General features: G+C 35.7%; 1 protein-coding gene across 1 annotated transcript in view; it reads right to left on the bottom strand.

Annotated features, from left to right (window-relative positions):
* The window catches only part of LOC107696228 (muscarinic acetylcholine receptor M2-like), a 4,249-nt gene extending 2,784 nt beyond the window's left edge, over positions 1 to 1,465 (bottom strand). Inside the window, exon 1 of the mRNA XM_016496488.1 lies at positions 643 to 1,465. Coding sequence (XP_016351974.1) covers positions 643 to 1,465 — 823 coding nt within the window. The remainder of the gene's footprint in view (positions 1 to 642) is intronic.
* Positions 1,466 to 11,571: the final 10,106 nt, after the last annotated feature.

The following is an 11,571-nucleotide window of genomic DNA, read 5'->3' as shown; positions in this document are numbered from 1 at the left end:
TATGAGGCAATGACTTTGCAGGCAGCGTTTTTGCACGAAGGCACCTCATGAAACTGATTTTGGACAGGCTTCTGAGGCAGCGTAACGGTTTAATGATCTACAACAAAATGTGATGACTAAACGAATATTTAATTACTATAATACTCGCTAATCGAGTATTATAGTCGCTAGAAAAAAGCTATAATAATCGCTAGAAATAACAAGTGCAAAAAGTTAGTCAGAAATATACATTTACACGCAAACTGACCACTAAACGCAACTTTCAGACGCCATCTTTATTTTTTAGCTCAACCATCATGGAATGGAACGCACAGGATTGTGGGATATCAAAGGCAGCGAAGGATACATCTATGCTGCCTTCAAAATTCGATCAGAAGAAGGTACCTCAGACAGGAAGTAAAGCAGAATTTGGATTTGGACGTGCCTTGATGCCTTCCTGCCTTGGAATTGCTGCCTCCGAAGGCAGCATTTTACAGTTTTTGGATGCAGTATGTCTCTCTCATCTATCACACCTGATTCAACTCATTAGTGGAGACTGCAAGACCTGAAGTGGGTGTGTCAGATATAGGGAGACATACAAAATGTGCAGTGCTGGGGGTACTTCATGGAGAGGTTTGAGAACCACTGCTTTAACACATTTACCTGTAGTGGCATCTGAAGCACTCTGCTTGCGTAGAACCATTTCCTCTCCTCCTTGGATTGACTTCCTCTCTGTATTGCTCCCAGTTGTTGGTCCAGCCTGACCTCCATCATTACTGACTCTAGATACTGTCCGATTGTCTCTGCTTCGGACGCGGCTGCGGCTGGCTTTGGAGATCTGCCAGTACAGTACGGTCATGGTGACAACCGGCAAGTAAAAGGCAGCGATGGCTGTGCCGAAGGTGACCACAGCATTGGAGAAAAACTGGATGTAGCACTCGCCCTCGGGAACTGTCCGGCTGCCTGTGATGAACTGCCAGAACAGGATGGCCGGAGCCCAGAGAATGAACGACAGGATCCAAGCGGCGGCGATCATCATGCCTGCCATCTTGTGGGTCCTTTTGACCGGGTAGCTGAGAGGTTTGGTGACACAGAAATATCGGTCAAAGCTGATGATGAGGAGGTTCATAACAGAGGCGTTGCTCACCACGTAGTCCAGAGCCAACCAGAGGTCACACACCAAAGCTCCTAAAGGCCAGTGGCCAGTCACAATATACACAGTGTACAGGTTCATTGAGAAAACACCAATGAACAAGTCAGCACATGCTAGACTGAACAGGAAGTAGTTGTTGACCGTCTGGAGGTTCCTGTTGACCTTGATGGAGAGCATGACCAGCACATTGCCGATAATTGTGATCAGGCTTAAAGTGCTCAGGCCGAGAATGATGAGAACAAGCTCAACAAGAGAGAACGGACTGTCTGGGGAAAAGTCGGTCTTGTTAGCATGGCTGGAGTTTGGAGAAAGAGTGAAGTTGGAAGTTCCCATCTTTCCTCATCACAGGACATGCACATCAGTGCCTAAGGGTTAAAAAGAATATCATTACTTACAATTACATGCGTTTATACTTGGTTCAGTAAGTAATAATAGCCCAAAGCACCCTAGCAACTGCATAGCATTGGGATAAAAGCCATTTAGAGCACCCTAGCAACAGGATAAAACCATTTAATAAACCCTATGCATTAGCAACAGGATAAAACCATGCAGAACACCGTAGCAACAGAATATCAAACCAAGTTGCGTCTGGAAACAAATTGTTAGATCTTTTCTCATAATATTTTTTAGAGCCAATTTGCGTCCAGGCCAAGGTTTTTATAGTTTAGAATTTTTATTTGTTTTCTGTTTATTTTTAATTTGTCTTTTCAATATTCAATATATTTTATATCAAAAACTAAAAATGATTTTGTAAAATGTATTTTACAAAAATTACAAAAATGTTTCTAGTTTTTACATTTGTACATTTTTCATGAATTATTTATATTTTATTTCAGCTTTATTTTATTTAATGAAAAGTTTTTTTAATTTAATTAATTAATTTACATTTTTGTTTATTTTAGTTAACAATAACAACACTAAATCAAAAAAGTTTTGACTTTGACTTTGTCTTTTCAATTTTCAATATATTTTGTATCAAAAACTAAAACTAAAGATTTATTTTGAAGTCATAAAATGCATTTTAATTTGGTTCCAGTTTTTCCAATTACATTATATTTGTTTTTATTTTGGTCAATTAATTTTTTTTATTTAATTTTTATTAGTTTCTTTAACAATACTTTAAATACCTTTTGGGGCCACTGTATTTCTTGCCTCTTTTACTACATTAAAAATACAATAAATTGTTCAGTGAACATCAATGATTTCTTTAAAATGCACGAAAACACTGTGCAAAAGGCCACTCCTGTTTTTATTGTTCAGAATATTACAGCTAGTACCGTGTGGAGAGTGAACTAGCGTGCAGTCTGTTTGCCAAACATCGTTCTCAAACAAGAGAGTACATCTGTATTGTTTTGTTGGGCTCTGTGCTGCCAGATTTCCATTAAGGCACAGGAGAAGAGCATCACAATGATGGGAGTGATAATACTGCAGGGAAAACATGACTAAAAGTGATATTATCACATAGAGTTTAATGTAGCTGGATGGAGGAAAGGTCTCGGATAGCATATGTCTTATTTACTGTAGCCAGGCTGACCTCTGAGGAGCAATAAGCGCATTACCTTTAGCAGGACAGCATGTCCTGTACTTCATGCTTCAGCTTGGATCACCACCAAAAACTGCATTTTCAACAACTACTGTAGACTTAACAGTTTTTGATAAAAATGGTGCTAGCATGTAAAAAAAAACAAAAAAAACAGCTAAAACCAGCCTAAGCTGGTTGACTGGTCTTAGCTAGTTTAAGCTGGAAGTTTTAGCTGGTCTACCAGCCTGGGTTAGCTGGGCAAGTTGGTCTCCCAGCATGGCAAAGCTGGTTTTAGCTGGTTGGTTAGCTGGTCTCTCAGTCTGACCAGCCAAGAAATCCCCTCTAAAACCAGCCTGCAAACCAATGGCCAAAGCTGGAAGACCAGCTAAAACCAGCCAAACAGCTTAGACTATGATTGATGGTGTGTTGTTATGTGGTTGCTCAAGTGTTATAGAGGGTTTCTAGGGTGTTCTGGGTGGTTTTTATCATGTTGCTATGTGGTCTGGGTGACTTTAGCATGTTACTGTGCTGCTGAGTGTTCTAAATAGTTGCAAAGGATTTACTTGGTGTTACTATGTGGTTGCTGGGGTGTTGCTACGTCTTTTAGAGGGTTGTTAGGGTGTTCTAGGTGTTTTTAGCATATTACTATGTGGTTGCTAAGATCTTCTGTTTTTTTAGCGTGTTACTACAATATATGATTGATGGTGTGCTGATATGTGGATGTTTAAGTGTTTTCGAGGGTTTCTAGGATGGTTTTTAGTATGTTACTATGTGGTTCCTGGGGTGTTGCTATGTGGTTGCTAAGGTTGTCTGTTTTTTTAGCATGTTACTATATGATTGATGGTGTGTTGATTGGTGGTTGCTAAAGTGCTCTGGTTAGTTTTTAGCATGTTACTATGTGGTTGCTAGGTGTTTGAATAGTTGCTAGGGCATTGTTAATTGGCTGCTAGTGCATTTTGGGTCATTTTAGTCTGTTGCTGTGGAGTTGCTGGGTTGTTCAGGATGGTTGCTAGGGTGTTTTGGGTGACTAGTCTGTTATTATGCAGTTTCTTGGATATTCTGGTTGGTTGCTAGATAGTTGCTAGGGTGTTCTAATAGTTTGTTATTGTGTTGCTATGTGGTTGCTTATGCCAGCATGCCTTATTTATTACTGCTAATTAAGCACCTTAATGTCATCTTGGGCGGAGCTATATGTTATTTAATATAATGTAAACAGATGGGATATGTTGTTAATTCAGGTAAGCTCCTGAGCAAATATCAACTCTGTTAATGAGAGTTTGGGTTGATTTAGAGTGACTGAAGTTTTGTTTTTACCACTTTGCTCAAAAGTGAATGGCCTTTGAATGGTTATCCTCTTTGTTAGGCGCAGATATAGTGGGGTCTGGTCATCATCACCCTCAGTATAAAGAATAAAGCTGAGTATGTGTAAAAAAACTACAACAACAAACACAAATATCAAATACCTTGTTTCTGCAGTGAGATGTCCTTCATATAAAGCTGAGTATGTGTGCTGGTGTGTGTTTTATATTCTCTTTGAAGTATAAATGACATTATGAGCTAATCTAATATGAATAATGTGAATATGGTACAACATATTACAGAATATATAATATTATATTATATATTATATTAATTATATATTATATTCTTATATTTCATATATTAAAATATTTCATATATTAAAATATTTTTGTCATTCTTATAACAGCAAATCCATACAGGGGTAAGTTATCATGATGGAACCTGTTATAGGCTTTTCAGCTAAATTTAAACAGCTAAACAAATGTGAAATGCAAAACTGTTAATGAGACAGCAACATTTTCAATGTTATTCTTCAGAAAAAATTACAGTTATACACTATTATAGACTTTTACTTAAGTTTAAACAATAAAGCATTTATGAAATGCAAAAAATGTAAAGGGTAACACAAAAATATTAATCTAACATACATTGTAATTCATAAATGTGACCTCATGTTGCACTCTTTCAACATAGCTCAACTTATGTAAATTATATATTAAAAAAACTACAACAACAAACACAAATATCAAATACCTTGTTTCTGCAGTGAGATGTCCTTCATATAAAGCTGAGTATGTGTGCTGGTGTGTGTTTTATATTCTCTTTGAAGTATAAATGACATTATGAGCTAATCTAATATGAATAATGTGAATATGGTACAACATATTACAGAATATATAATATTATATTATATATTATATTAATTATATATTATATTCTTATATTTCATATATTAAAATATTTCATATATTAAAATATTTTTGTCATTCTTATAACAGCAAATCCATACAGGGGTAAGTTATCATGATGGAACCTGTTATAGGCTTTTCAGCTAAATTTAAACAGCTAAACAAATGTGAAATGCAAAACTGTTAATGAGACAGCAACATTTTCAATGTTATTCTTCAGAAAAAATTACAGTTATACACTATTATAGACTTTTACTTAAGTTTAAACAATAAAGCATTTATGAAATGCAAAAAATGTAAAGGGTAACACAAAAATATTAATCTAACATACATTGTAATTCATAAATGTGACCTCATGTTGCACTCTTTCAACATAGCTCAACTTATGTAAATTATATATTAAAAAAACTACAACAACAAACACAAATATCAAATACCTTGTTTCTGCAGTGAGATGTCCTTCATATAAAGCTGAGTATGTGTGCTGGTGTGTGTTTTATATTCTCTTTGAAGTATAAATGACATTATGAGCTAATCTAATATGAATAATGTGAATATGGTACAACATATTACAGAATATATAATATTATATTATATATTATATTAATTATATATTATATTCTTATATTTCATATATTAAAATATTTCATATATTAAAATATTTTTGTCATTCTTATAACAGCAAATCCATACAGGGGTAAGTTATCATGATGGAACCTGTTATAGGCTTTTCAGCTAAATTTAAACAGCTAAACAAATGTGAAATGCAAAACTGTTAATGAGACAGCAACATTTTCAATGTTATTCTTCAGAAAAAATTACAGTTATACACTATTATAGACTTTTACTTAAGTTTAAACAATAAAGCATTTATGAAATGCAAAAAATGTAAAGGGTAACACAAAAATATTAATCTAACATACATTGTAATTCATAAATGTGACCTCATGTTGCACTCTTTCAACATAGCTCAACTTATGTAAATTATATATTAAAAAAACTACAACAACAAACACAAATATCAAATACCTTGTTTCTGCAGTGAGATGTCCTTCATATAAAGCTGAGTATGTGTGCTGGTGTGTGTTTTATATTCTCTTTGAAGTATAAATGACATTATGAGCTAATCTAATATGAATAATGTGAATATGGTACAACATATTACCGAAGCTCTTGGTATTTGTCTGCTGTTTTAAGTGAGACTAATGAGCTGTCACATTCGCTCACTTCTCATAGACCAGTTCTTATTGACAAAAACAACAAGGACAGACTAAAATATCAAGATGGAAGGTATTAAATTGGGAAAACATAAATATTTATTCTTTATCTTAAGATTGTACTGATTTCAGTCACCCATCTTAACCTTTCTAGCTTGTGCCACAAGTTCTCGTTAGAATGCCAGGGGCAATACAGCACAGCCATGTGGGAAATATCTCAGCGCTGTGACAAAGAACAGCAATCTTAGCACTGGTGATAAAATTTGTACCTTGGATTAGTTAGTGTGTGCATGTTTATGAGTTTTGCTTTTGAAATTCTTTACATATTTGTTTTATAGTGTAGGGCAGCACGGGGCTAGTTGTCACACTTGTTACTCCAGTGAATATATTTTAGGTTGGGTTAGTTTTTGAAAGTCTGTTTCTGCATAGACACATTCTTTAATGTCTTGGCTACAAAAAGTATCGCAAAGACTATATATATTCCTTCATATAAAGCTGAGTATGTGTGCTGGTGTGTGTTTTATATTCTCTTTGAAGTATAAATGACATTATGAGCTAATCTAATATGAATAATGTGAATATGGTACAACATATTACAGAATATATAATATTATATTATATATTATATTAATTATATATTATATTCTTATATTTCATATATTAAAATATTTCATATATTAAAATATTTTTGTCATTCTTATAACAGCAAATCCATACAGGGGTAAGTTATCACGATGGAACCTGTTATAGGCTTTTCAGCTAAATTTAAACAGCTAAACAAATGTGAAATGCAAAACTGTTAATGAGACAGCAACATTTTCAATGTTATTCTTCAGAAAAAATTACAGTTATACACTATTATAGACTTTTACTTAAGTTTAAACAATAAAGCATTTATGAAATGCAAAAAATGTAAAGGGTAACACAAAAATATTAATCTAACATACATTGTAATTCATAAATGTGACCTCATGTTGCACTCTTTCAACATAGCTCAACTTATATATTAAAAAAACTACAACAACAAACACAAATATCGAATACCTTGTTTCTGCAGTGAGATGTCCTTCATCATTCAATCATAAATCCTGTTGGTGCGGATGATTGTCAGTAGCTTCTGTCTTGTGTGAGGATCCGGTTGAGCTGTCTGTCTGTCTGTTGTTCTCTGTGCCAGTGACTGTCTGTAAATGAGCTCTGTGAGTGTGTAAACATGAGGGCCCAGAGGGTGGGCTCTAAACACACCTAGATGAGCAATCATAATGATGAACCATAAGCAATGTGGTAGAGCAAAGGAACAAATAAAATTTTAGGTCTTTAGGACCAGGGACAGCGAGTCACAAAAACTGCTATTCTGGCAAATATTGTTTCCAAAGTGTTTTTTGTTGTGTTGTGGGCCACATGAGAGTTTTAACGTGTGTTTATCAGTTTGACCCTTTCAACAAGTCTCTACTATTTACAGCTCTGTGGCCTATCTATCTATCTATCTATCTATCTATCTGTCTGTCTGTCTGTCTGTCTGTCTGTCTGTCTGTCTTCCTTCCGTCCGTCCGTCTGTCTATATCTCTGTCTGTCTATCTATCTGTCTATCGTCTATCCATTTGTCCATCTATCCATCTATCTTGCTGTCTGTCTGCCTATTTATTTATATATCAAACAACAGTAATAGGCTGGAGAGCAAACTAAATTCCTTCTTCCACAGAACTGCTCTTGCTCTTTTGGTATTTTTTACAGAATCATTTGGGTTCAGGCTGCTGTGAGCAGTTCCAGCTGCCCAGTGGAAACATTCGCTGTCAGAACGTGCTGTCAAACATCTCATCACAAGTACCAAGAGACAAAACCCAGTCTCAGGTCCTGTTAGTACTGTAAATTCCCCTGTGCCACCAGACCATAGGAAGACAACTACTGTCCTACTGACGTTGTTGCTCAAATACTGCATGCTGGTTATACCACGCTGACAAATGCTGCACTACTGTTTCTTATTAAATAAATAAAAATATTTGAAAAGGAAAGTGCTTAAAAATATTATAATAATAATTATAATAATAATAATAATAACCTACCTAATAAAGTTGTAAAATTTATCAGAGCTTTTTTCTCTATTATCTCTGCACTGTTCACTGCCTTGACAGCATGTTCATCATAGAAGAGAAGTATTCAGGTCATTGTGTGTATGAATTAGTGGCCTGAATAATAATAAATGATTAATTTGTTTCTCTGTTGTTTTTTTTTCTGTTTGAACAGTTGCAGTGATCAGCCGCTTGGTGGTACTGCTGAGCAGGGTAACACTCACTGTATGCTGTGTAAAATAAATCTCAATTATTGTAAATCTCTAAACAAAGTTAGCTTTTTGAAACATGAGAACAAAGGTAAATCAGCAAAATCCCAACAAAACGACCATTAAGCTTGCATTTAGTGTATAAATGTATCATTCATTTAAATAAAATAGACTGCAAAGATAAGCAAACCCTACCGCACCTTCAATGTAATCACGCTTATCCCCTCAGGTCCTGTTTCAGCAGTGTCTCTACATTCAAGCAGCACAGCAAGCAATCAGTCCCTAAACTTAACAAGTCTCACCACGCTGCAGAAACAACAATTATCCCTATTGTCTCATCACACCACTTTATCATCTATCATAAAGACGCATTCTTGATTACTGCACCATGCCATTTCTAGTGCACAATGTGTTATGTCTCTTTATTAATTCAAATATACCTAGTTTTTTTTTTTTCATTAAAAAACATGAAAATCCAAGCTGGTTTTGTTTTTAACAATAAAATATTGAAACTATGATTTGAGGAAAAACTAGTATACACACCATTCAGTGCAAATTATGTGTATGATTATGACACTTTATTCTTTAATTTAATTAATATATAATTTAAATGGATTGTATTAATAATATATTCATATACTTTGATTATATAATTAATACATTTATATAAAACTCATCTTACCCATCTCAGCCATTTATGTCTTTATATTTTTAGATGAATATGTTAAATCTCAGTACAAAAAGGTAAATAATGCCTTTAACCAGGGGCCATCTTACAACTTTTTTTAATGGCTGCACAGTTTCAAGAGTGAGTTTTGTCTAAAACTAGTCACAACAACAACTAGGTGTTGGCCTACTTGAAGGACATTACGGGACCCTTGCTGGACCCCCTGCAGTTTGCTTACTGAGCAAACAGGTCTGTGGATGATGCAGTCAACGTGGGACTGAGCTACATCCTCCAACATCTAGACAAACCAGGGACTTTGCAAGGATCCTGTTTGTGGACTTCAGCTCCGCTTTTAACACCATCATCCCGGATACCCTCTTGATTAAACTGACACAGCTCTCTGTACCCACCACTTCCATCTGTCAGTGGATCATCAGCTTCCTGACAGACAGGCAGCAGCTAGAGAGGCTGGGAAAACTCACATTCAACACCCACACCATCAGCACTGGAGCTCCTCAGGGGTGTGTGCTCTCCCCACTGCTCTTCTCCCTCTACACAAACGACTGCGCCTCTAAAGACCCCTCTGTCAAGCTCCTGAAGTTTGCAGATGACACCACAGTCATCGGGTCTCATTCAGGACGGCGACGAGTCTGCTAGCAGCTGGCTGTCTAGTGCAGTCACAACAACCTGGAGCTGAACATGCTCAAAACTGTGGAGATGAAAGTGGACTTCAGGAGAAAGCCCCCGCACTCCTCCTCTCACCATCATGAACAGCACTGGAGTCATTCAGATTTTTGGGCACCACCATCTCACAGGACCTGAAGTGGGACACTCACATTGACTCCATCGTGAAAAATGCCCAGCAGAGGTTGTACTTCCTTCATCAACTGAATAGAGTCATTCAGGTTCCTGGGCACCACCATCTCTCAGGACCTGAAGTGGGATATTCACATTGACTCCATCGTGACAAAGGCCCAGCAGAGGTTGTACTTCCTTCATCAACTGAAAAAGTTCAACCTTCCACAGGCGCAGATGACACAGTTTTACTCAGCTGTTATAGAGTCGGTTCTGTGCATTTCTATAACTGTCTGGTTTGGGTCAGCCAGCAAATCAGGTAAGAAGACTGCAAAAGACTGTTAGGACAGCTGAAAGAATAATCTGTGTGCACCTGCCCAACCTTCAGGATTTGTACAACTCCAGAGTGAAGAAACGGGCAGGTAACATCATCACAGACCCCTCTCACCCCGGCCACAACCTGTTTGCACTTCTCCCCTCAAGCAGACATACAGATCTTTGTGCACTAGAACATCTAGGCATAAAAATATTTTCCCCCATGCCATCCCTAGCTTAAACAGAAATGACCACCTGTCTTCTGTAATTCATTTATTAATAACTAATTATTGCCTCTCTCTCAAGTATTATGTAAATACATATACATATTTTTATTTATACAGCTGTATATACAGTAAATTATGCACAAATCTGTACAGAAATATTCTGTTCCAGATGCATACCACATTATTATTATTTTCCTTAGTCTTACTTATTTAAATGTTCTTTCTGTTCTCAATGCTATATATGTATAAATGTATGTTTGTACAAAGAGCTCCTAAAAAAAACACAACAAATTCCCTGTGTGTCTGCGAATAAAGCTCATTCTGAATGACACTATAAATCAGTGTAATGAATGTTCAGTCGCCATGATTAGTCTAATTTTAAATAGGCTGAATGCTCCCTGCCTTCCATTGTGGTACTTTAGGAAAATACACTAGGCACGGATATGTCGGGAAACTTTGCTCATTGGTTTGCATGCTCATGACATTTGAAATTTAAATAGCATGTAAAATAATAAGGCTGGCTATGATAATATTTCTAAAGCTTATGTATGAGCTCATCTTTTGATTTTTTTTTTTTGTATGGTTATGTGCCACCTTTAAGAAAATCTCCTAAATCTGAATCTATTTGAATATGGTTAGACCTGTGGCCCGACCGACCAGATGTGGCCTCATTCATCTCACCAAATGGAGCCATTTCCTACCACCTATACAGACTATAAAAAAATAATAATATATATATATATCAGAATCAGAATCAGAATCAGAAGAGCTTTATTACCAAGTATGCTTACACACACAAGGAATTTGACTTGACGACAGGAGCTTCCAGTGTAATAGAAAGTACAAACATAGTGCAGACATACATGATAGTGCAGACATACATAGGAATAACACAGTAGGGATGTAATATAACACTAATATAATAAAAAAAAGAAAAATTGAGCAGACACTTTTATCCAAAGCGACTTACAGTGCATTCAGACTATAAATTTTTTACCAGTATATGTGTTCCCTGGGAATTTAACCCTTTTGCGCAATGCTCTACCACTGAGCCACAGGAACACCAATATAAATAACCAAGTACATAAAATAATTAACAAATAAATATACAACAAACAACCTATTATTATACTGTATATAAATAATATAGTCAATAAATTAAAAATTACAAAAAAAAAAAATTGGTAACTAAGTATTTCAAAGCTTTTCAG

The sequence above is a fragment of the Sinocyclocheilus anshuiensis genome, unplaced genomic scaffold (assembly GCF_001515605.1).
Source record: "Sinocyclocheilus anshuiensis isolate Anshui unplaced genomic scaffold, SAMN03320099.WGS_v1.1 scaffold778, whole genome shotgun sequence".
In the NCBI taxonomy this organism is placed as follows: domain Eukaryota; kingdom Metazoa; phylum Chordata; class Actinopteri; order Cypriniformes; family Cyprinidae; genus Sinocyclocheilus; species Sinocyclocheilus anshuiensis.
This window is presented reverse-complemented; position numbering and strand designations above follow the sequence as displayed.